The 26,131-nt window shown below is 51.4% G+C and overlaps 1 protein-coding gene across 7 annotated transcripts in view; it reads right to left on the bottom strand.

Annotated features, from left to right (window-relative positions):
- The window catches only part of TMEM63C (transmembrane protein 63C), a 77,946-nt gene that overhangs the window by 24,573 nt on the left and 27,242 nt on the right, over window positions 1-26,131 (bottom strand). For 4 of the 7 annotated variants that reach the window (XM_034937892.3, XM_034937894.3, XM_055097313.2 and 1 more), the window contains 7 exons: window positions 21,273-21,335; window positions 15,812-15,974; window positions 15,198-15,277; window positions 14,688-14,769; window positions 9,462-9,499; window positions 3,168-3,310; window positions 1,375-1,423 (listed from right to left, as the gene is read on the bottom strand). In XM_034937892.3, coding sequence (XP_034793783.1) covers window positions 1,375-1,423; window positions 3,168-3,310; window positions 9,462-9,499; window positions 14,688-14,769; window positions 15,198-15,277; window positions 15,812-15,961 — 542 coding nt within the window. In that variant the 5' untranslated portion in view covers window positions 15,962-15,974; window positions 21,273-21,335. The remainder of the gene's footprint in view (window positions 1-1,374; window positions 1,424-3,167; window positions 3,311-9,461; window positions 9,500-14,687; window positions 14,770-15,197; window positions 15,278-15,811; window positions 15,975-21,272; window positions 21,336-26,131) is intronic. The other 3 variants (XM_034937893.3, XM_034937895.3, XM_055097314.2) reach the window with 1 other exon arrangement.

Here is a 26,131-nt window from a genome sequence, read left to right as displayed (position 1 = left end):
AAGTGAGGAAGAACCTGCGTTACCTGCAGGCCTCGGGGGAGGAGGACCAGACGGTTTGCAGCACCGCCCCTGGGGTAGGAGAGTCGTGGCACTTGGACCATGTTTGCCATCCCTGCTTTCAACCCACATGATGCCATCCCAAAGCACCTGGCTAGGATTGCTACTCAGAAATAGGGCCCACTTTATTCTACATGGTTAGAGGGGAGAAAGGTCACCTTGTTTCAAAATACCCCTGGTGCCTGGCACCTCACACGCCATTGCCATCTGCTATGATGGTGGATCCACCATGCTGCTCCACCCTCAGTTTCCACAGAGGGGCAAGGCTACATGGTCTCTACAGAATGCTCCAGCTCTCTGCCAGGATAGATTCATGGAGATTGATGGCTTTTTGCTGTTCTACTAGAATTCACTTTTTGTTGGGAAGATGTAGGTACCTCGGGCCAGCAATGGGCCTCGGGAAGGAGCCGATATCCCTGCTCTGGTTGGCATCCTCAGGGGAGGATATGGTCAAAGCAGAGGTGAGAGGATGCCATAGCCCCTTTCCGCTCATTTCAGAGTTTGGGTTAAGCCAGTCTGCTCCAAGGTGTATTGCAGGAGAGCAGGGGCAGAGGGATAGGGGTTGGGGGAGGCGAGGTGGGGCAGGGGTGTGTGAACCCCACTCACACTTGCTGGAACTGCTTCTGCAGCTTTGTCAGGAATCAGCCAAGCTGGCCTAGACACCTGGGCCATGGCATGGACCAACGGGGCCACATTTGGCTCGGGGCAAATAGATATGGCCTCCAGTCAGGTCGGCTGATGTTGAAACCCACAGGTTCTTGGCCTGTGAGGGGAAGGAGCTTAGAGAGCATGTCCACCAGCTCTTCCCCAATGACGGACATGAATAAGGACTGAAGCTCAGTGTTGGGGGTGCACTGCTTCAGACCTAGGGCCAGTTAATGGCAGAAGTGGGGCATGAGTCTGCTGTGGGACTCTGAGGGGGACTGTCAGGCACATGATTCACTCGGGTATATGACGGCTGACTGGAACCTCTTGGTGGCAGGAAAACAATCTTCAATCTCTTTCAGCACATGGTCTCTGCCTCTTGGGATCTGGGTACACTAAGCAAATAGGACCATTTCTCCACATCTTCATGAGTGGCCAGTTTGGGCAGCTCCACTCATGACAGATGAGGACACAGGGCCTCATCTCACACCGAGAGTCCTGCCCCACCGAGAGGATGCAGCTTCTGGCATCTCACTCAGGACCCGGTTCCCAGGGAAACCAGGCCTTTCTTATCAGCAAAACGCTGCCCATGTTACAAACTGACATGTTAGACCTCCTGTCCACACCAACACCCCCAGCCAATGGAATGGGAGGTTAAGATCAGGTACCTACTCTGTGGAGACATTGACAATGGTGGTCCGAGCAAAGTGACTGCTCCAGTCTGAAAGAGAAAGAAGTTGCTGACCTCGAGCCTGGCTCCTCAGTTGCTGGGGGCGCCAGAATTCAAGGTTCCTGGACAAATGCGTGGGGTCTGGAGATGCTTGCCTTTGACCTCCTCTTCCTTCCGGTTCCCCAGAGCTTCTCCCCAACTTTTAACAAAAACGTCAGGGGCCTCTTTTCCCTGGCACTGCTGACTGGGGCTCTTGGGAGGAAAGCGAGAACACTTCTTTGTGTGGTATCTCCAGGGCATAATTGGCACATAATGGACACCTAGTGAATGCTTGTTGGAGGCACCAGCCATCCAGCCACGAGCAGAATGATGAAATTAGCAACACTATTACCACTGGCAACGTCCAGAAAAGGCAACACTGCCTCATTCAGAGGAAATCCTTCTGGCTATGTGCATTAGTTTGACGGTTCAGACACCCCCTTATAAAATGTGTCTAAAAATCCTGCATGATATTATCACTGCCAACATACCAGCTCTTAGGATGAGACAAGACTCAGATATTACTCTAGTAGTGGCATTTGGTGGCACGGACACTCAGTGTGCTAAACTGAATTAATTAAGGTCTACCTCTGGCCAAGGATGAACAGGTAGAAACCTGAGGAATCAGGGGAAAGCTGGTTGCCCCTGGGGCATTTACGGTGCTATTCTGCACCACCCAGTTGTACAGTCTTCATACAGCTCCATTCAGCTTCATGATTCTAAATGAAATACTAGCTGCTATTCATTGAGCACCTACTATGTATATCAAACACTGTATAGGTATGTGGCATGTGATCTCCCAATCCCTAAGACAGTTGAGGAAAGTGAAGCTCGGGAGACTGATTTGCCATATACAAGGTTAAATCACATGTTAGTGGCCAGGTGCGGTGGCTCATGCCTGTAATCTCAGCATTTTAGGAGGCCAAGGTGGGCGGATCACTGGAGGTAAGGAGTTTGAGACCAGCCTGGCCAACATGGTGAAAACCCGTCTCTACTAAAAATACAAAAATTAGCCGGGTGTGGGGGCGGGTGCCTGTAATCCCAGCTACTCAGGAGGCTGAGGCAGGAGAATCACTTGAACCCGGGAGGCAGAGGTTGCAGTGAGCTGAGATCGCGCCATTGCACTCCAGCCTGGGCGACAATAGCAAAACTCTGTCTCAATAAATAAATAAATAAATAAATAAATAAATAAATAAATAAATAAATAAAAAATAAAATAAAATAACATACTAGCTAGGCAAAGGTATTTTCTGGGGAGCAGGTGTGGGTAAACATTGTGGAGCCATGATTTTTCTGTTTTGGAAGCCAAGGTCTCATCCACAATGCTGTTCCCTCCAAAGGGCTCACCCTGTTCCAATGAGTGGGAGTAGAGGTCCTACAAGACAAATTCTGCACCTATGGTGTTATGTCCAACAGAGTGGGTTCAGGGATCTTTGCAGTGGGTCACATGTCACAAAAGGGTCTCCAGGAACGCCCAGCCAGAGTGGGGCCATGAATGAACACTCAGTTCCAAACTGAATTAATACTATGTGCCTGCTGTGTGTCAGGCTCTGGGCCAAACCTGTGACAAAGGAGGAATCGTCTCCAGTCTCCACATGAGAGAAGCGAAGCATGGCTTGTTCAAGTTCACATAACAACAAACTCCCAGAGGCAGGATTAAAATAGATGTCTAGACCCTCAACCCCAGCCCTGACTGGCTTGCCTGGCTGCCTCTCAGGTCCAGCTGCTGCCCCAGGGCCAGCTGAGCTTTGCCTACCCAGAACAGATCCAGTATAGTTGATGGGCAAAATGATGCCCAGGGAGGGGATACAGATGATGAGCACAAAGATGATGAGGTGGTACTGGAACACGATGTAGATGCGCGCGTCGTCCCCACACTTGTTAATCAGATCCTCGTCCCTGGAAGAGACACACAGACAAGGACGTGCCTCAGGAGCCAGCATGGCCACCACTTGTTGCGGGGAGGTAGAGGGAAGGGCAGAAAATGATCACCCCCTCCCCAAGTTTTTTTTTTTTTTTACTATCTCTGTATCTCATATATAAGGCAACTTCGAAATTGCCCTATATCTCAAAGCCTCGGTTATCCTTGAAGTATACTTTAACTGAATTTCACAGACATATCAAAGATAGGGGCTCTGTTACAGATACACACTCAGGAATCCAGAAACACTCTTGAAATAGAGCATGCATTCATCCTTTTATTACTTCTTCAAACATTTTGAGTGGTTGCTATGGTGCAGGCACCAGACAAAGCACTCGTGGTACTGAGAGGCACTCTATTAGGAAAAAAGGAACACCTGAAACCCATGACGAGATAATGAGCTATCACTCCACACTGCCAGATTTGCCAAAGTTGGAAAGTTGGACAACACTAAGTGTTGGTGAGAGTGTGGGGCGCTGGGAGTTCTCCTGCTCTCATGGGTGTATATGCTGGCCCAGTTACACTGGAGAACAGTTGGTATTATCTACTGAAATGGAATACATGCACATTCTATGACCCAGCAATTCACTCCTAGGTTTATACCCAACAGAAATGCATGACATGTGTACCTAGAGACATGTATAAAAATTTCACAGATGCATTACTTGTAACGTCCTCAAACTGGAAACAACTTACATGTCTATCAAGGTGAAATGGACACAAGAACTGTGACATATAAATCATGAAATACTAGACAGCAGTGGTCCCTAACCTTTTTGGCACCACGGACCAGTTTTGTGGAAGACAATTTTTTCCATGGACCTGGGTGTGGGGTGGTGGGGGGGCAGATAATTTTGGGATGAAACTGTTCTACCTCAGATCATCAGGCATTAGTTAGAGTCTCATAAGGAGCAGGCAGCCTAGACCCCTCATATGTGCAGTTCACAATAGGATTTGTGCTCCTATGAGAAGCTCATGCCGCCGCTGATCTGACAGGAGGCGGAGCTCAGGTGTAATGCTCGCTCACCTCCTGCTGCGCGGCCAGGTTCCTAACAGGTATCGATCTGTGGCCTGGAGGTCGGGGACCCCTGTTACACAGCAATAAAAATGAATGACCCATACCTGAACCTCACAAACACAATGCTGAGTAAAAGTTACCAGGCACAAACAACACATACTGTGTGGTTTCAAACATAAAGTTCGGCTATAGGCAATACTGAGCTATAGAGTTAGAATGAGATGGAGATGAAGGTTGGGGGGCAGGAAGAGAGCTGCTGGGTATCGGCAATGTTCTAGTTGTGGATCAGGATGATGGTGGCACAGCCTTAGCTTTGTGATGACTGAGCTGTACATTTTTTTTTTTTTTGAGACAGAGTCTTGCTCTGTTGCCCAGGCTGGAGTGCAGTGGCACAATCTTGGCTCACTGCAACCTCCTCCTCCCAGGTTCAAGTGATTCTCCTGCCTCAGCCTCCCGAGTAGCTGGGACTATAGGTGTGCGCCACCACGCCCAGCTAATTTTTTGTATTTTTTAGTAGAGACGGGGTTTCACCATGTTGACCAGGATGATCTTGATCTCTTGAGCTCAGGGGATCCGCCTGCCTCGGCCTCCCAAAGTGCTGGGATTACAGGCGTGAGCCACCATGCCGGGCCGAGCTGTACATTTTTTGGTGTGCACTTTTCCATGTGCATGCTATACTTCAATTTAAACAATTTAAAAGCAACAAGTGCTCATAGAAACTTTGGAAAATATGAAAGAGAAGTAAATAATTCATCTACAATCTCATTGAACCTAAGACAATGATTAAAAAGCATTTGCGGCTGGGCATGGTGGATTGCGCCTGTAATCCTGGTACTTTGGGAGGCGGAGACAGGTGGATTGCTTGAGCCCAGCAGTTCGAGACCAGCCTGGGCAACATGGTGAAACCCCATCTCTTCTCTCTCTCTCTCTCTCTCTCTCTCTATATATATATATATATATAAATTAGCTGGGTGTGGTAGCATGTGCCTGTAGTCCCAGCTAGTCTGGAAGTTGAGGTAGGAGGATCGCTTGAGCCTGGGAGGTTGAGGCTACAGTGAGCCAATATCATGCCACTGCACTCCAGCCTGGGTGACCTGGGGAACAGAGCAAGACCCTGTCTCAAAATAATAATAATGATAATAATAAGCATTTGGACTTAATTTTTGTTTGTTTGTTTGTTTTGAGACAGAGTCTCACTCTATAGCTCTGGCTGGAGTGCGTGACATGATCTTGGCTCACTGCAACCTCTGTCTCCCAGATTCAAGTGATTCTCCTGCCTCAGCCTCCCAAATAGCTGGGACTACAGGTGTGTACCCAGCTAAATTTTTGTATTTTTAGTAGAGACGGAATTTCACCATGTTGGCCAGGTTGGTCTCAAACTCCTGATCTCAAATGATCTGCCCGCTTTGGCCTCCCAAAGTGCTGGGATTACAGGTGTGAGCCACCGTGCCCAACCTCCTTTATTTTCTTGTTGTGCTCATTTTACTTGGTGATTATAGTTATAAAAAGCATTTGATGCACTGCTGTTTTGCTTGGCATTTAATCTCAAGCATTTTCCGATGGTTTTACGTAATGGTGACAGTGGCCTCTGTTGATGGAGCACTGGTTCATGCTCAGCACCATGCAGGCCTCCCCACTCCACTGGTGGACACACCATGGTTTACTCACCCCTGCCCCCTTGTCAGGATTGTAGGTTGTATGCAAAACTAGCATCCGGTCTGGGATTCAGATTTATTTTTAAGGCCGGGTGCAGTGGCTTATGCCTGTAATCCCAGCACTTTGGGGGGCCAAGATGGGCAGATCACTTGAGGTCAGGAGTTCAAGACCAGCCTGGCCAACGTGGTGAAGCCCTGTCTCTACTAAAAATACAAAAATTAGCCAGGCATGGTGGCACATGCCTGTAATCCCAGCTACTTGGGAGGCTGAGGCAGGAAAATTGTTTGAACGCGGGAGGCGGAGGTTGCAGTGAGCTGAGATCGTACCACTGCCCTCCAGCCTGGGCGACAGAGTGAGACTCCGTCTTAAAAAAAAAAAAAAAAAAAAAAGATTTATTTTTAAACAATACTACAAAAAGCACACCTTCAAGGTTTTCAATGTTCTCATTTGAGGAATTATTTAGAGCTCTTGATTTTTTAACTTTGAGCGGCTAAACGTTTCCCTCCCTGGAATTGAGAATGAAATGCCAGAAGTGGAATGGATGAGAACTTCTGGAGAGCGGGGGAAGGTCCTCTTGCACTGCCTGAGGCGGGGTGAGGTCCAGGAGCCTCCAATCAGGTGGAGAGGGCAGAGGGCTGGACAGGACTGGATGGCACTGAGAGCACTAGAATTCTCTTCCTGGGCCAGGAATTCCTGCCTCCACCACTAGGCCTGTTTCCTTTCTCCATCTTTCTTGTAAGTGCCCCACCCTGACCTTCCAGCCAATCGCCCTTCTTCCTACTCACAATTAATTCTCTGTCTCTGCTCTCATTGCTTCCCTTCCTTCCACCTCTTTCTGAAGACGTGCTGGATCCATTGTTCTGCTCTCTCATCTTCGGCATCCTCCTCTCTCTGCATCCACCTGCGTCCACCCACACCTCTTCCCTGTAAACTACAACCAGGCTCAAGTGCTTGTTGGTTCCTCTGTAATAAAACAGCTCCTCAAGGATCCACTCTCTGATCTGTTCCCTGACCTGTTTTCCCTCCTCCTTCCAGTAGCTTCACTTCCCTCCTTCCATGCACCTCTGGAAAAAGGTGACCTTCCTTCTCTGCCTCTGTGTCTTGGATATCCTATCCTCGGCCTGCCCTCCCAACAGAGACCCAACTCACCAAAGTCAATGTCCTTTCCTCAGCCCCCATTCTACTCCACCTCTGTAGCACTAGAGGTTTCTGGGTCGCCCCACCCTAGAGGGGAGCCTTGTCCTGGCCTGGCTTCACTGAGTCCAGCCCAGAGGATGCCTCTTCCTCCTGCCTCGATGAGGCACTCCCTTGGGCCGCTTCTGGTCTTACATCCTTGGATGACCCATCTGCTCCCATGACTTCAACTACAGCCTCCATGCACCATCTCCCAAGTTGAAATCTCTAACTCTGACCTTTCTCCTAGGCTTCAATCTTGTTTTTTCAACAGCTCCTTTGTCGGCTTGCATACTTGCCCTGACTACATCTCATCATTTTGTGTTTCCTCTCCCACCTAATGGCATTACTACCCTCCCCAGAAACCAGACCTCAATTTCTCCCTCTTTCTTAACTAGGCCACAACCTACTGACTGTAGCCTTATGATCTCCCTCCCGTCTTCCCCTCCCATTGTTTCTCTAGTCACTGCCCCGGTTGAGGTCACTAGCACCTCCCACCTCGACCATTGGAATAGCCTCCTTAACTGCTCACCTTGACTTTGGACTTTCTCTAATGCCATTCACTCTCCATACTTCTGCCTACACACATATATTGTTCTGAGTTTCCAGCTTAAAAATACTAATTGGCTCTCTACTGTCTCTAGATGAAAGCCCAAGATTCTCAGTATGCCAGCCAAGGTCCCAGCTGAGGCCCAGTGCGGTGGCTCATGCCTGTAATCCCAGCACTTTGAGAGACTGAGGCAGGTGGATCACCTCAGGTCAGGAGTTCGAGGCCAGCCTGGCCAACATGGTGACACCCCGTCTCTACTAAAAATACAAAAATTAGCAGGACATGGTGGCACGTGCCTCTAATCCCAGCTACTCGGGAGGCTGAGGCAGGAGAATTGCTTGAACCCAGGAAGCGGAGGTTGCAGTGAGCTGAGATTGTGCCACTGCACACCACCCTGGTGACAGAGAGATATTCTGTCTCAAAAAAAAAAAAAAAATCCCAACTGATCCTTCCAGCCCAATCTTTTACCCTCCCCCGCCACACTTACCATGAAACCTTGCTTCTAGTCACACCAGATTTACCATGTCTGTGCACACCCTACTCATCTCTGCAACAAACTGGCTCACACAGTCCTTTACTTCTGATGTGCCCTCCACATCCCACATCGCGCCTGTCGGAACTCTTCCTGTCCTCCAATGCCCGGCTCAAAACTATACTTTTCCAGTTGGAATTCATTTCTCTCTTCCCCAGATGCCATCTGCACAGCAATTATAACCCTCCCATTCTGAATGCTACGAAGGGAGTCTTGTTCACCTTTGTTTCTCCAACCAGACTGCATGGGTTTGTGCACGGGGACTCTGCTTGACTTATTGCTGCTCAGTAAACGCATTAAACTGTCTTCTATGACACTGCTCTCAAGGGGTGCTGGATGCACGGTGCAATGCCCTGCCTTCCTGCCTTCCCAGATGCTGGGTCCCTGACAGAGGGGCCTCTGTGATAGGAGTCTTTGGGTAGGGGTGGGGTGGAGGGGTTTAAAGGATGGGCAGGACAGGACAGATGGAGCACATTGAAGGAGAGTCCATGAGTGTGTGGGGTCTGAGGTGGAGGCAGAGCTGTGTGCACACGTGTGCGTGTATGTATGAGTGTGCATGTGTGTATGCCTACGCAGTGGGAACATAGAGTTCTGGTAAGTGTCTGCTCTGCTGAAGCGTCTGGCTGGTGTTGGGGAATCAGGAGAAAACAGGTAACTTGAGGTCGGCTTGCAGGAGAAAACAGGTGACTTGGGGGCTGCTTGCTTGCAAAGTGGGGTCTGGCATTCAAGAAACCCACAAGGTGAGGTGGGCAAGGGCTGCCCCTCTGCTCTCCAGGCACTGAGGCCGAGCGAGGCCTGCCCTTCTGCCCGATGTTTGCTTGGGCAGAAGGGCGAACACATGATATGTTGAATGATGTTCACAGAAATCAAGCAGATAGCACAAAGGAAGGGTTTCTTTTTCCTGGTGTGGAGTTCACAGAAGCATTTCTATAAGCACGCGAGTAATGATTCAGCTATTAAAAGTGGTCCTTCCCTAAGGACTGAGGCAGAGATAACAGGGGCAGTGGGCTGTGCCCAGTTCTCACTTCACCAACTGTACCCCAGGAAAGCATCCTTCACTGGTAATGGGCTGAGGTGGCGGGGAGGATACGGAGCTCAGGCCCTGTCTTCCCAGGCTGGGGGCTGCTAACTTTTCCAGGAGCCTCCACCCCCCACCCCCAAGGCAACATGGTCACAAGCTCACAGAGCCCGGGCACTTACTTCATTGTTATGCTGTTGAAGAACCAGGAACAGAATCCCTGGGGGGAAAGGAGAGAAACTGTGAGAAAACCCAGGCCCTGGCCTGCCCTGCCCAGCTCTGGGAACCCAGGTGGCCGGGTCATCTGAGGCAGCCGCGGCAGTGTCCGGGGCCTCCTTCCTGGGAAAAAGATTCTGAAGGCTCAGCTGGGAACCAGTGGTGACTGTGGAGGGAGATGCTTCCCTGGAAATGAGTGGACATCTCTGCCCTCCTGTTATAGGAAATGGGGTTTAGAAGGTGACCCTTGAACTGGAGGGGGAGAAGTGACTGCTTCTGGGGTGAACGTCTGTTGCTCTCTGTCTGTCCTTCATGCTTCCTTCTGGAAATGTCCTTCACTGGATGCGTGTGGTCCAGTGGGCTCCTACTCTTACTCTGTCCGAGTGGGAGTTTGCCTCCAGTGATTGACTGGCCAATGGGAACTTTACCCAAGTGGGGCCAATTAAAATTTCCTTAAGGAAGCCAGGCATGGTGGCTCACACTTGTCATCTCAGCAGCTCAAGAGGCTGAGGCAGATGGATCACTTGAGCCCAGGAGTTTGAGTCCAGCCTGGGCAACACAGCAAGACCCCACTTATTAAAATTAAAAAAAAAATCCCTTAAGGGGATTGATATGGGTGTTGCAAGGAAGAAGGTCTCTTTCCCTCTGAATTCCTGCACCTCAGTAAACATCATGAAACCTGGCGTGGTTTGGTGGCATCTTTGATGTCATGTGCTGAGGGTCCTGTCCTGTTGATGCCTTTCTCTTGGGGTCTTGCTGTCTGGAGTTTCTGGGTGGTGGGGAAAGGTGGCCTTAGCCATGGGGAGATTGGTGGGGGACTAGAGAGAGAGTCATCTTTGGAACGGTGTGTAAGAGAGGGGGGTGGGGCCTGCAGCTCTAAAAGCTGCCAGCTCTGGTAGCTGGTGAAGTTACTCTGGTGCCTGCTTCCTTCTAGGATCCCAGAGGACTTAGCAAAACCTTGCACAAGGTTACAGCTCTAGATTGGCCCCATTTGGGTCATGTGCACTTCTGTGAACGAGGCAGACCTCTTGATTGATAGTCCTCCGGAACCACATGGACTGGGGAAGAGGTACTTCCCAAAAGGAAGCAACTATCAGCCAACCCGACACAGGGAAGGAAACTTAGAAGGCGGGCCTTATGCCGAGGGGAGCAAAGGACATCTGTTTCTTTTTTGCCTGTCCTCGTTGCTTCCTTTTGAGAAGGCACAAAAGAAATAGAAGTCCCTTGCTCCCCTCGGCATAAGTCCCACCTTCTAAGTCCCCTTCCCTGTGTTGGGTTGGCTGATGGTGACAATGGCCACTCGAGGGTGTTCACAGCAGGACATTCCTCCAGCTATGCCCTGGGGAGCTAAATTAAGGATAAATGTTCAGGTGTGAGCCAGAGCAAGGAAGGGAAATAGCACGGTGGTGGCAGCAGCAGTGGGGAGCATCCCCAGGGAGGGGTAACTAGCAAAGCAGAGCTGGGCCGAGAGAGGTCCAGCCACCCCTCCTGCATGAAGAGTCTGTCTCCATGGCTCAGCTGGGCAAACAGGGTGCAACTGACTAAGGGAACAAGTAGCTTTCTTGATGGTCCCTCATGATTAGGTACCACTGGGGACACATCTTCCTGGGAATGTGTTTCTGCCCCTTCCACTACAGGTGCACAGGTGTATACTGGAATAGACAGAGGATGGGTCATCCAGGAAAGGGCAGAGGTCATGAGTAGAAGCGTGGCCATGAATATCCTGTGTGGATCTCTCTCTCTCTCTCTGTCTCTCTCATGTGTGTGTGCACACACATACACACACACACACTCCCTCCCCTGAGTACACATTATCGCTCTGAAGGCATAAACCATTCAGAAAGCTCAGCAGCTGAACAGCCACATGAGAGGCAGATACAGGGCTGCAGTTCCCAGGAGCCAGCTCAGCTGACGTGACAGAGTGACAGCTGTCAGTTCACTTCACCTATCTGAGCCCCCGCCACCTGGGGGTAACAGTACCTGACCCAACTTGCTCAGGGAACCATGGTGAGACCCATTTTCTTCACCCACACCACCTGGCTCTGGCTTAAGGCTCCCCATCCTGACTGGACACTGTGGGGGCCACCTCACTGAACTCTCTGTTCTCCATTTAATTTAATTTACGCCCTCTTCAGTTTGTCCCCCTCACTGCTGCCATAAGGATTTATCTTCTTAGATTTTTAAAAATAAAACTTTTTTTGTCATTGTAACAAGAAAAAAAAATCAAAGTGATATTTCTAAGAATAAACCTGCGAGCCACCTTGCAAGGTAGATGTTGCTGCCTTTTTTCTATCCAGGAAGCCTTCAAGAGATGAAGTCACTTGTCTGAGGCTCTGCACTTTGGAGAGGGCAGATTCTAGCAAGTGAAGGACCCCGCCTCTCGAGGGATGACAATGGAAGGAATTTGGCTCCGCTTACTTAGCGCAACTGACAAATATGCATCAGATGCTAAGTACATGGCAGGCTGGATTGGATGTGGGGTGCAGTGGTGAGCAAATCCAAGTTCAAGGCCTGTGGAAAGCAGACACACTAGACTGATCTTGCAGATGAGGGATCGTTACAGACAGGGTTAAAAATGTTGAAGAAAAGGAATGCATTTTCTGTGGCTATATAACAAGAGATCTGGACTCAGGAGGGGTGGTCAGGGCTCCCTGGGGAAGTGTGCTTAAGCTGAAATCTCAACAAAAGGTGAGTGACTCAGAGAAGGGCCACTGGGGAAGGGGGAGAGGGAAGAGCCTGGGAAAGGGCTGGTGGAGGGAAGCAGGTGGCCCTGTTGAGAAGCTAAAAGGTGGACTCATGTGGCAGGGATAGGGGAGTTGGGAGGAGTAAGGGAGGATGGACCAAACTACCAGGCCACGGCACAGCATCTGCAATTGATTCCACAGGCCCTAGGAAGACAGTGAAGGTCTCTGCAGCAGAATATATGTCCCCAGGCAGGGGAATCTCTCTGGATGCAGGTGGAAAATGGATAAGGGCCCTAGAGTGTGGACCTAAAGGGATCAGTTAGAGCTACTGCAGTTGTCCAGGCAAGAGGCTGATGGAGGCCTGGACCAGGGGATGGTAGGAGGGATGGAGAGAAAGAAAGCTGGGAAGGTCAAAGCAACACAACGTGGAGACACATTGGCTATGCTTGGGGACCTGGGTAAGAGGGAGAGGAGACCCTGGGGAGAATGGTGGGAGGTCTGAGACCAAGGTCAGAGGAACAGGTGGGTGTGTGGTGGGATATCATGAAATGTTTTGGACAAATGGAACCCCAAATGACTACAATATCCATATGGAGGTATTTTGAAAGGCACTGAATAATCAGGCTGGGGCCCAGTGAGAGAGGATTAGCTGGAGACAGGAATTTAAAAGTTTATGTGTAGAGATGGCAAAGGAAGTTGTCAGTGTGGGTGTCATTGCCCAGGAGTCAGGGTGAGGGGAAGGATATGGGATCAGCTGGTTGGGGGGACTCCCGGTGTGGAGGAGAAGTCTGCTAAGGAGACACAGGAGGAGCAGACAGAGAGGCAGAAGGAAAACCCAAAGAATGTGACATCACCTATGCAACGGAGAGCACCTGTGCAAGAGAGAAAGACGGTCTACAGGGTCGGACGTTTCAGAGAACGCAGGCAAGATGTGAACTGAGAAAAGTCCATTGGATTTAGCGGTGGGGGGAACCACTGCTGACCTTCAGGGTTGTCTGGGTGGAGTGAGGGACGGGAGCTCACATTTGAGGAGGTTGAGGCGTGAGTGGGAGAGGAGGCATGAGTGGGAGGGGAGGCGTGGGTGGGAGGGGAGGTGTGAGAGGGAGGGGAGGTGAGAGTGGGAGGAGTGGGAGGCAACGAGTGAGTGGGAGGCAGGCTTGGTGGGAGGGGGGCATGAGTGGGAGGGGAGGCATGAGTGAGAGGCGAGAGGGGGAGGGGAGGCGCTAGAAGGATGGGAGGCGAGAGTAGGAGGGGAGGCGTGAGTGGGAGGCGTGAGTGGGAGGGGAGGTGTGAGTGGGAGGTGAGTGGGGAGGGGAGGCGTGAGTGGGAGAGGAGGCATGAATGGGAGGCGTGAGTGGGAGGTGAGGCATGAGTGGGAGGGGAGGCGTGAGTGGGAGGGGGCGTGAGTGGGAGGTGAAGCGTGATTGGGAGGCGAGAGGGGGAGGGGAGGCGTGAGTGGGAGGGGGCGTGAGTGGGAGGCGGGGCGTGAGTGGGAGGTGGGGCGTGAGTGGGAGGGGAGGCGTGAGTGGGAGGGGAGGCGAGAGTGGGAGGGGAGACGAGAGTGGGAGGGGGGCGTGGGTGGGAGGGGAGGCGAGAGTGGGAGGGGAGGCGTGGGTGGGAGGGGAGGCGTGGGTGGGAGGGGAGGCGTGGGTGGGAGGGGAGGCGTGAGTGGGAGGCGGGGCGTGAGTGGGAGGCGGGGCGTGAGTGGGAGGCGGGGCGTGAGTGAGAGGTGAGGAAGTGGTGACAGCAGCATGGGCCACTGTCAGTTCAGCTGCGTGTGGGGGTGGGGAGGGAGGACGTTCTCAGGGCTCCGTCTCAAAGTATTCAGGGCCCCGCCGAAATGTCACCACTACCCGAGACCATCTCTGACCTCCCCCTGTGGCGTTCTCCACCATGCCTCTGTCTGGTCGTCTCCCCTGCCTGGGGAAGACAGCGCCATGAGGCAGGACTTGGTCCCCAGCTCCCAGACCAGTGGCTGGCACACAGCAGGTGCTTCCCAGCAAGTGGCTGAAGGAATGCATGACTCGGGTGGAGGGCTGGCCTTCACCAGGGAAGAGGAGGAAACAGCAGACTGCGCTCCACTAAACAGGGCTGGGAAGCCTGAGGTTGAGGGAATCCCTACCGGATGACTAGAATCTTCTATGTGAAATGGGAGGTGAGGCCTTGATTCAGAGTCAGAGGCAGGGACGTGGGCAGGACGGGACTGTGAGAAGGGTTGGAGATTTGAGCAGAGAAGACAAATTAATGTTAAAAATCTCTCTAAGATATCTTAATTCGTTAACACTTACTTGGCACCCTAGTAGTAGGTATGGTCAATAACTCCATCTTTCAGGTGGGGAAACTGAGTCTGGGGGAGGCTGAGGAATTTGCTCAAGGTCACACTGCCAGAGTGGTTGAGGCTGGCCGATTACAAAGCCCCAAGGTCTAAGCCATGCTTCTTCCTGTGCACACCACGCCTGCCTGCCCAGTGCCGGGACTCCCACCGCCCAGACCGCTCCCAGCACTCACCTTGTCTCTGCGTTCCATCTCCAAGGAAGTCTCCGAGGGAGATGTCTTCTCGCTCTGCTCCCCATAGATCAGCGAGGTCAGGCTGCCAGCCAGGGAAGGGGCAGGGAGGTAAGAAAGGAGAGAAAAGGTCTCAGCTGCCTGCCCTGCTCCCTCCCCACTCCCTGGCTGAGGGCTGCCCTCTGCTCTGCCACGGGCAGGCGCTCCTCAGCTCCTTTGCTGAGCACACAGCTCTGGGCACAGACAGCAATCGCCCCTGTGCCAGGTACACCAGGCATCTGGGAGTTCAGCCACGTGATCCAGAAAGTCTAAGACCAGAGAAAAACACGGCCTTGTGCCCAGGGATGGCTGCCCTCCAAGTCCCCTTCCTGCAGGGAGGGCAGAGCAGGGGCAGAGGCCACTTGCTGGCGAGACACCTGCTGCAGCTCGGGCGCTGGGCAGAGCTGCGTCCTGGCCATGGCAGCAGGTTTTCCCCAAGGGGGCAACGGCTCACCCATCTCGACCCCTCCTCACCTGTCATTGTGTATCAGCAGAGCCAGGCGCCCATAGTCCCACGCAGCTTTCCGGAGGAAGGAGTAAACCACAAGGACGAGCTACAGGCCAGGAAAAGCAATGTGGGGTGGGAGACTTCATGGATCCCTTCCCCTTAGCTGGCCCCCTGCATTCCCTTGGGGGAGACCCTGTCCCTGAGGTCCCCAGGGAGCTCCTCCACTAGAAGGTGAGCTCTGTTGGAGTAGGGGCCATTCCTTTCAACTCTAGGTTGCCAGCGCCCAGCAGCTTCTGGGCACAGAGTGGATGCTCAGAGTTCATTGAATGGAGCTGGAGGCATGTTCAGATCTATGGGACCAGAATGTGCCTTGAAGACCTCAGCAATGAGAAAGAGGAAGGAGGCCAGGTGGACCTCTGGACAATGATGCACAGAAAAGAATCCCAGGAATTCTGCCTGTTCCTCCAGTCTCTTTGAGGCCCACCCACCCGGGCCACCCTGGGCAGGACTGACATTCAGACAGTTTGTATCACTGTTGTTGTTGTCCATTTGGACAACTGGGTCCCCCACTGCATCACCTGTGAAAGTTCGACCCTGTCTGAGGCTTTACTGTCTGCCTCCTGCAGTGCCCAGGACTCACCACCCACAGGGCGATGTTGAGGCACAGCACGGTGGGGATACCCCCAAAGGGCTGCCCCTGGAGGACGGTGTTCCGAGACTGGAAGCATTCATCCACTGTCATGTTCTGTAACCTTCGCCCTGTACTCAGGTCGTCCGGTGAGGCAGACATCCTGGGAGGATCCCTGGGGAACAGAGGGCATCCAGGTCAGACGCAAAGACTCCCTTGCATTTTGCAAAACACAGAAGCCCGATGGGGAGTTGTGGGATGGGCACCGAGTGCCTCGGCCAGGCTAGGCCACTTCAGACCCAAGACAGGAGGGCCAGCCCACGAGACGGCACACAGCCCTGTCCTGCAAGAGAACAGCTGCCTCAAACCCAAGGCCGGGATGACAGACTGGTTCTGGTTTCCTGGGAGAGTTCTTATTTTGTACCACTGGATCCCTGAAGCAAGAGTTGTAAAATGCACATCCAAATGTGCATTTTACCAGTTCTACCTCGGGAAGTTTTTGTTGTATATAAATGAACAAATTTCACAAATGTGGGTCAGACCCCAGTGTGGAAATGTTCAGGTTGGAAATCAAAACCGCTGTGTTCACGGAACGCCCATGCAGACGGGGCTCAATGACAATCATCTCTGCATTCAGCAATCTCTGATCCAGTCACCATCCAGCCATGGTAAGGGCCATAGCTCCTAGGGAATGCAGTGCCTGGCATGTGCAGTGACTCAAGAAACCCCCCCCCTTTTTTTTAACTTCTGTGGGTACATAGTAGGTGTATATATTTATGGAGTACCTGAGATGTTTTGATACAGGCATGCAATGAGATATAAGCACATCAGGATAAATGAGGTATCCATCCTTTCGAGCATTTATCCTTTGGGTTACAAACAGTCCAATTATACTCTTTCAGCTGTTTTAAGGTGTACAATTAAATTATTTTTGACTATAGTCACCCTGTTGTGCTAGTAAATACTAGGTCTTATTCATTCTGTTTTTTGTACATATTAAGCATCCCCACTCCCCACCACCCTCATATCCTTCTAAGCCTCTGGTAACCATCCTTCTACTCTCTATCTCCATGAGTTCAATTGTTTTAATTTTTTTGCCCCCACAAATAGCTGGAAATATGTGGAGTTTGTTATTTCTATGCCTGGCTTAGAAAGGTCTCTGTCTTCCAGGCATTTGAACTAGGGAGACCAGCACCTGCCCAGGGACCTGAGCCAACTCCGTGAGCCTGAACATTTTGGTGAGACACCAATGCAGAGCCTGCCGTCCCTGGCATCACATTCCTCAGGCATGGATAACAGTGGGAAGGGCAGGTGAAAATGGGAGGTGTCCAGTAGCTACTTGAACTTATCTGCAAGGTGGTTGTTCTCTCAAAAGATCATTCATTTTGCCTTCAGACCTCACCTCTACCTGGAAACCCTTCACTTCCATTCGAGAAAAGTAGACTCATTCATCCATTCATTGATGCATTTGAATATTTGGTGGGCAACTGCTTTATGCTAGACAAATGCACCAGTGAACAAGATAAATAAAAATCCCTCCCTTGTGGGATTCTACTGGGGAGACAAAGTGGAGGGATGAGGGTGAGGTTAGAATTGTAAAGGGGTGATTAGGGAATTCCTCACTGAGAGAATGACATCTGAGCAAGGACTTGAGGGAGTGAACCATGCAGCTGTTGGGGAAAGAGCACTTTAAGTGGAGGAGAGGCCCTGGGCTTCGAGCTTGCCCGGAGAGTTGGGGAAGCAAGCAGACCAGTGGGCTGCACAGGGCAGGGCAGAGGGCATGGGGAGTGAGCCATGGAGTGAATTAAAATGACTTTTTTTTTTAAGAGAGAGACAGAGCCTCACTCTGTCATGGTGGCACAATCATAGCTCACTGTAGCCTCCAATTCCTGGGCTCAAGCAATATTCAAGAGTAGCTGGGACTACAGGTGCATGCCACCACAGCAGGCTAATTCTTAAAATTTTTTGATAGAAACAAGGGTCTCACTATGTTGCCCAGGCTAGTCTCAAACTCCTGAACTCAAGTGATTCTCCTGCCTCGGACTCCCAAAGTGCTGGGATTACAGGCTTTAATGAGATCTCTTTGATCCTCATATGGAGACTAGGTGGGGGAGCAGGAGGGGTGAACAAGTGGAGAAGTAGATGCGGAGAGCTCAGCCAGGGTCCGGGCAGGAGACAATGGTAGCCTGGACTGGGATGGGCGCAGTGGAGGTGGGAGACGTGCTCAGATTTTGGAAATATTCTGAATGTGGAGCCAACAAGATTTGCTGGCAGATTAGATAGGGGATGTGAAAGAGTGAGAGGAGTCGAGGATGACTCTCAGGTTTTTGGCCTGAGCCACTGGAAGATAGAGTTGCTGTTATGGAATGGGAGAGGCAGAAAGTGCAGGATGGAAATGGACAGTAGAGGTGGAGGAGGAGTGGGTGCAAGGGTGAAACCAAGAGTTGAGTTTGGAACATGCTAAGTGGGGACGGGGAGCAGGGATTTGGATAGGTTAGTCTGCAGTTCAGAAAAGAGACTGGAGACATAAATGTGAGACAAAAGCCACTGGCATAGCGACAACTCTTCGAGGCAAAGCCCTGAATTACAGAAGAGAATGTAGTGAGAGGAGAGATCCAAGGTGGGAGCCTCGGGGTGCGCCAATATCTACAGGGCAGGGGAGGAGGAAACAGAGAAGGAGACTGAGAAGTAGCAGCCAGTGAGGAAGGAGGAAAAGCAGGAGAGGGTGGTGTCCTGGGTTGAATGAAGACAATGTTTCCAGGAGGAGGGAGGAACCAGTGTTGATGTGGTCAAGAAAGATGACAACTGTGAATGAGCCATGGTTGCTCTCTCTCTCTCTCTCTCCCTCCCTCCTTCCTTCCTTCCTTCCTTCCTCTCTCTTTTCTACCTTCCTTCCTCTCTCTCTATCTCCCTCTCTATCTCTCTTTCACTTGAGGCACGAGCCACTGCGCCCAGCCAAATTAGCCATGGTTTAAGCCACGTGCAGGTGGCCAGACTGGAATAGGCTCCAGAGAGAATGACAGGAGAGGAATTGGAGCCAGTGGGCAAAAACAGCTCTCTGGAAGAGTAATTGGAGGTGAAAGTGGTTAAGACGGGAAAAATAACACATTGTATAGTGGTGGGAATGATTCAGTAGAAGAAGTAGGAGGAGGGAGGAACTGCTGGAGCAAAGTGAGACTGCGGGAGGCTTGGGAACTAGTGCACAGTGGAGATGTTTACTGAGAGTCAGGCTGTTGGCTGGGTGAGTGGGAGGGAAGGCAGCACACATGCTCAGGTGCTGGCTGGTCCCAGGAGTGGCGGCGGCAGCCAGTGAGTGTTCTGTCCTTACTGCTTCTAGTTTCTTTTTCTTTTCTTTTCTTTTTTTTTTTTTTTTTTTTGAGACAGAGTCTCACTCTGTCACTTAGGCTGGAGTGCAGTGGCACCATCTTGGCTAACTGCAACCTCTGCCTCCAGGGTTCAAGCAATTCTGCTACCTCAGCCTCCTGAGTAGCTCGGACTACAGGTGCCCACCACTACACTTGGCTAAATTTTGTATTTTTAGTAGAAATGGGGTTTCACCATGTTGGCCAGGCTGGTCTCAAACTCCTGACCTCAGGTGACCCACCCACCTCGGCCTCCCAAAGTGCTGGGATTACAGGTGTGAGCCCCCATGCCCAGCCTTGCTTCAGGTTTCTCAGTAAAAGAAGGAATGAGGTCTCAGCACAGTGTGAGGTGGTGGTGGTGGGCGGATGTTGGATGTTTGGTGACAGGAAAAAAAGGTAGAAATAGAAGTCTAGGGGAATGAGAGAGGATGGATTACGGAAATGGAGCAGGATTGCCAGGCAACAATGGGGCCTGTGGAGGCTCATGATCTTGAATTGACGAGAGCAGCCAGACTTGCTGTGCTGGATTCACCTGTATGGTTGCAGGTGTGGAAGACTTACTAGGGGTAGAGGCTTCCCCCCAGCAAGTATGAGCATAACACAAGAGGGTTGAGGGTGTAGCAGGTGAATAATTGTAATGATTTGCTGTGGAATTTGAGCCAGGAGAGAAATAAGATGCAAGATGCGTGAGGACCAGGGAAAGCTACTGGAGTTCCAAGGAGAGGTAGAAGAATTGTGGACGACTAGTAAGTGTAGAGCAGAGGGAGTGGCATGCCGAAAGTGGGATGTTTGGTGCTGAAATGAAAGAGATTCCGGCTATCGGTGGTGATCGGGTCTAGGACATGACCGTGGGAGCGAGCGGCTGAGTATCAGAAGGATCATCTTTGTGGAGATGCGGACATTGACATCAGCAAGAATGAAGACAGGAAAAGCACTGGGGAGACAGTGAGGGGGGAAAGGGAGAGTGGCCTGGGGGACTCCTTGATGACTAACAAAGATGGGCAGCAAGATGTCTAGGTTGACACCTGTGGGTCCAAGACGGGGGGCTCTAGAAAGCAGGGAGGAAGAGTCTCAATGTTGCCAAGGGGAACAAGAAAGACACATCTCCATCCCCAGGCCAGTGGTGTTGGAGGGGAAGCAGGAACCACCCTCTGAGAGGATGGAAAGGGAAGCTGGACTGGGGAGTCTCCCAGTCGGAAGGTAAGGAGACCGAGGAGCTGGGGATGCTTCTGGGGATTATAGGTTCCGTGACACTGAATCTCAGCTCCAACGCTCGCTCATCGCTCATTGGGTGACCTTGAGCAAGGCACTTACAGTCCCCATGCCTCACTTTACTCCTCTGTAAAGTGGAAATGGCAACAGCCATTAGTACCCACTTCACAGGGCTCTTAAGAGGAGTGTTAGGATGTGTTAATCTTGTAGAACAATGCCTGGAACACAGGGAGCATCACATAAATATTTGCAAAATGAAGAATGGAGATCCAGGGGGCACCATGGAAAGGTTTCAGGAGTTGGGGAGGGCTGAGAGATGGGGATGGAGAAGGAATGAAGGTAAAGGGATTGAAGCAGGGGACAGGAGGTGGCCTGGGAGTCTGGGCTGCTTGTGCTCACTCACAGAACCCGCGATGGAGGGCCTGAGAGTAGTCCTGGAAACAGAAGGGGTGCACAAAACTCCTCCCACTCCCACCCTCTAGATTAGCATCTAGCAGGATCCGGGAGTCTCTTGCCTGTCTTTCTCAGTTCCCCTAATTCCTGCTCCATCGAGCTCTGCCTAGGCCACCCATAGTTTTCTTGTTTCTACCCCAGGTGGCTAATTAACTCACTCACTAGCACGTTTAGCCAGATGCAAACTCATAATAGTTTACATCGAACACAGTACACTTTAACGGCATGCCTTCTGCCAGAGCATCAGAGTAGCAGCCAATGGCATTTCTAGGGTCTCTTGGAGGAAGGAGCTGGCGTCTGAGCTACCTCGGGCTCCAGGTCAGCTAAGGCAGGAGGCTGCAGTTCCGCTGGTGGTCATTGGGAGGAGCCCGCGCTAAGGAAGCGGGCGGGGGAAGGTGTAGGAAGGCGATCCTGCAGGTGGAGAGGCCCGGGGAGACTTTTCCCACCTGAGTCACTTCTCCAGTGAAGGTCCACGTCAGGCCCGGAGGCTCCACTCAGCTACAGGGCTGCTGCAAAAGAACAAATGCGGTGGAGAGACCACAAGACTTACAGACCCAGGAACTCCCTTGCTGGCAGCACCCTCCTTCAGGGCCCCTTTGGTCATCTTTATGCTCAAATGCACATCCTTTATCAGAGCTCTGCTTTGCAAATAGTTTCCCCCTGGCCTATTGCTTTTCTTTTAATTGTCTTGATGGTGTCTTTTGAAGTGTAAAAGTTTTGAATTTTGACAAAGTGACCTCCAAGCTGAGATGTGAAAGGGGTGTAGGAGTTAGTCCTGTGCAATGGGGAAGCGTGGGCAGAGGCACCCGTGTTGGCAAAGACCTAGAGGGAAGGCTGAATATAACGTTTTGAGGAAATGAAAATGGATGGCAGTGGCTACAGTGTAGAATAGACCACTATTGGTTCATTCATTCATTCATTCAACAAGAATTCATTGAGTATCTATTTCCCCTGGAAGTACAAACATGAGGTCCTCTCTAGGGAGTTCACATCCCAGCCTTTGGGGTTAGGGAGAGGACTGCTGTTGGGCGGCTTGGACCAGGTGGCCCTTCTGCCTGGGAGGACCCCTAGTTACAAGGCCCCAGCCACTAAGCTTGGAGTTGGGCAGGAGGTGGGGAATTCCATCCAGCAGGTTGGTCAGGTGCAGGCTTTCAGCTCAACCTGGCTGCTCAACCTGCAGGGCAGTGAGGGAGGAAAAGAAAGGAGACAAGATCCTCACCCTCTCCCACCTCACCACCCTCCTCAGCTTTCCCAGGCAGCAAGCAGAGGCAGTAATGAGGGAGGCTGTTGCCGTGGAAACCTAAAGCAGCACCAAGCCTTTTCTCTGCATCCCTTCACCCTCCCTGGACCATACTTCTTTCTGGAGGGAGAGCTAGCTCTTGGGTGTGAAGAAGACAGGCAGAAAATCCAGATTTTGGCTTACTGGAGACTAAAGCACCAGCACTGGAAAGAATGAAGCTAGAAACTCTAGGATGTCAACAGAAAACACAGCAGGGCCACCAGCCCAGCAGGGCGTAGCGGGGGCATCAAGGAACTCATCTGTTTAGACATCACTTTCACAGTATAGGACAAAGGCTGTCTGGGGCAATGGGAAGGATCAGGCTCTCTGAAGCCGCTGACTGGACTTAATCCCAGACCCACCTTTGCTAGCTGTGTGACCAGGGGCAGTGACTTCATCTGTCTCAGCCTCAGTTCCCATATCTGGAAAATGGGTATAACAGTATTGCCTCACAGGGTTATTGCAAAGGGGAAGTAAGATAATTCACATAAATCCATTTGCACAGTGCTTGAGAAATATGACTGCTTAATTCGCCAGCGCTGCCATCCTCCTCCTCATCAGCTTATTTGTAAGGCTGTGATGAGGGGCCCAGACTGCACAGTCCCTACACTCCTCCTTCCAGCCTCTCTGTTCTGGGGCAGGCAAGAGGAGAGATGTGAGGATGGAAAGGTCCATCCACTGTCCCACAGACTGCAGCTGGTAGGTGGTGGTTGTTTCTGTCCTTCCTGTGCATAAAAAACAAATGTCAGCCTTGCTTTGTAGGCCAAGGAGGGGCAGTGGGAGATGATGTGAATTCTGGTTGGTGAGTCAGGGTTTCAGGGCCCCTCCTAGCTGCATATCTTATCTGATGGGAGAGTGTGTGGCCCTCTTCCTGTCCCATTTCTCCTCCATCCTGGGTTCCTATGCCAAAAGCTGGCAGCTCAGCTGTTCTAGGCTTGGGCAAAGTTGTCTTTGGCAACTGGGCAAAGGCTTCAAAAAGAGCTAGCTTTGCCTTTCTGTCTGCCCCATCCTACTGCTCACTCCCAGGCCTCCAGACCTAGCCTGGTTTTATCCACTGCTGCCCTAACTAACAAGGCCAGCACTTTGCTTCCCACTTCCCCTTCCAGATGAGTTAGACATCTCAAGGCCAAAGCCAAATCTCAGGGATGACCCCAGAGTTAGGATGGTCCAGGAGGGCCCAGGGAGGGACAAATTTTATTAATAGCTAACGTTTACAGAGCAAGTAATATGAGCTAAATATTTTCTATTTAAGTACTAGCTCATTTAATTCTCATAAGTACCCTAGGGTATGAGAACCATCCCTAAATGCAAGAGAAAATTAAGGCCTAGAGAGGTTAAACAACTGGCTCAAGGTCATGGCCCAGAGAAGTTAACTGGCCCGAGGTCACGGTGCTAGTGAATGGCAGAGCTGGCCCTGAAGCCAGACCATTCGTAACCCTCTGCTTTGCTGGCCCCTGAGCCTCTGCTGCTCTGGACATGCTGAGCAGGGGGCAGAGGAAGGGGATGACCTTGCTCAAACTTTAGTCCAGGGACAGCAGCTTCCCTAGCCTTTAGGGTGATGCAGCGGAGAGCAGAGTGGGCTGAGCCAGGAAACCAGGCTGGATCTGCAGCCACTACGCCTGCATTTCCCAGCACAGCCCAGGGCCCAGTCTGCTCCACCATCCCCATGAGTCCTCAGGAACTGGTCCATAGGGCATGTGTTTTGGTTTGGATTAGAGAATCACTATAGCCACAAGCCATGCCCTAGGAAAAGGTGCTATGGTTGGGGAGCCACCCCCACCTTCTCTCCAACCCCATGACCCCCAGAGTGCACAAAGCCACAGCTCCCACCCTGCCCCCTTGCCATTTAGCCTTCTCAGTAGCTTCAATAATTAATCATCTTTTTGTTAACAACAGGTAAGATTATCTCCCATGGTTCTGGACTTAAACAAACAAGCTGGGATTCCTGGTCATGGTCATCCACTCCCACCTCCCCTTCTTCCTTCTTCTCCAGGTCTCCTGCCCTGCCCCCACCACCCCTTGCCCCTTCTCACTGAGGGACCCCCTCTCAGTGAGGTTTACTCTCATGGCTAGGGGGCTGGTTACTATTGGAGGAAGTGTGGGGAGAGGAAGGGTGTGTCACTGGAATGAAGGGCTCTGGTTCACGTCCTTCACCACTGACATGTCTGCTGGCCATAAATCTTTCCCTAAATATCAGTAAGCCCTTCCCTGCCCCATACCATCCTCAAACTCCTCAACTCTTCACAACAAAGAGTGGTTTGCTCAGCTTTACATATGGAGAAACTGAGTCTCCAGCAGACATGGAGATTTGCTTAAGGCTGGGGAAAGTGGTGGATTGGGGATAGAACTGGGGGTTTTTGTCTCCCTACTCAGTGCTTTCAGTGACTCCTTAGCCTGGGAGGGGGTCACTGGAATCACCTAGACAGTGTTTAGTACATCTAGATACTCATGTTCCACCCCAGACATTAAGCATGAGAATCTCCAATTATTGTGTGCAGCCAAGACATAAAAGCACCAGACTCAGATTTCCAGGGTTATTTGCACCTAGAGAAGGAGTTCTTGATGACCCAAAAAGTTTTCTCACTCCTCCTAAATAAGGAGAGAGGGTGGAGAGATTTGGGGATAAAGGATGATACCTCAGTGCCTCTTAAACCATGTCACAGTGTGGCAGTTCGTGAGGCTGGTCCTTATATTCTCCTCCCATGCAATCTCTGCCCCCACTCCCAGCTGGTCCCGAATCTGTGGAGAGTTGGCTGAAGATCTACAGAGGCCCACACCACCTCTTCACTGGAAGTTCCAGGCTCTGGTATTCCTCCCATTACCCTAGAGGCCACTGGCCTGGCTACTTCCTCATGGTACCCTCTGTTCTGCCCCACTAGCCCCCTTATTCAGAGTTGCTTGCCCCACCCCTACACAGCTTGAGCCACTTCCTCCTGGACTTGGGTGAGCCTTGGTCTCATCAGCATTTAAAGCCCCTGAGTCTAGCTTATATTGTACTCCTCTGAACCCTCTTTCAGATTACCAGCCCCGTCTGCACCTTGTTCCCACCCTCTTTACACAGCTGGCCTTGCAACCACTGCCTGGGACCATCCTCTCATTTTCCCATGCACGTGAGCAGCCAGCTTACCAACAAATCCATGGGCTCTTTGATAGTAGGGACCATATCTTTCTCTTATACTTTCCATGGTTCTCCCAAAGACCATCACGTAGTAGGCCTCAATGAGAGACAGAAGGCCCTTTACCCAGAGACACACTCAAGGGTAGGAAAGAATAAAATGTAGGTGGTTTGTACACATTTGCACAGTGCACAGAGTACATGAATCCCAAATTTTTGCCCCCACATAGCGCACATTGGCTACCAAGTTTCCCTCCAGCAGTCGCTGCAGGGAGTGGAGGGAGCATACAGCCGCAGATAAGGAGACTGGGTGTGAATCTGGCTCTATTGTTTATCAGCTGCTAGTTAACCTCTTGCTATTCAGTTTTTTCTTAAAGATCATATCTGTCCTGCCTATACCAGGGTGATTATGAGTGTTAGTTAAAGGGCATAGTGCATGGAGACTCTTTCTGTAAACTGTGCCACAAACTAAGTTGTTGCTTTTGCCGTCCTCTTCATAGGATCGAAGCCAGCCTTCCCCGAGAGGTCCCCAAACGTCCCTCCGCCGCAGTCACTCCTGAAGCCTCAGCATGGGGTGAGAGGATTGCAGTTCCACCTTCCATTGGGCCCACGATGCAAGCAGAGCAATGATCCCGCTGCCCCTGGCTGGGTCCAGCTGGGCTCTCAGCACCATGGACAGCACCATGCTGGGCAAAGGCATTTCTGCTTCTGCTGCTCTCTGCCAGGGCTCGTGGGCAGGGCCAGGCAATTCTCGCTGCTGCCCCAGCCCAAGAATAAGAATAACAGCTAACACTTATTGAGTGAGTTCTATATGCCAGGCCCTGTGCCAAGTCTCTTCAGGTGTCGACTGGGTTAAACCTATCAGGTTGCATATGGGACACGGTTGATACCCTCAGCATCCATTCCACCTC

The sequence above is a fragment of the Pan paniscus genome, chromosome 15 (assembly GCF_029289425.2).
Source record: "Pan paniscus chromosome 15, NHGRI_mPanPan1-v2.0_pri, whole genome shotgun sequence".
Lineage (NCBI taxonomy): Eukaryota > Metazoa > Chordata > Mammalia > Primates > Hominidae > Pan > Pan paniscus.
This window is presented reverse-complemented; position numbering and strand designations above follow the sequence as displayed.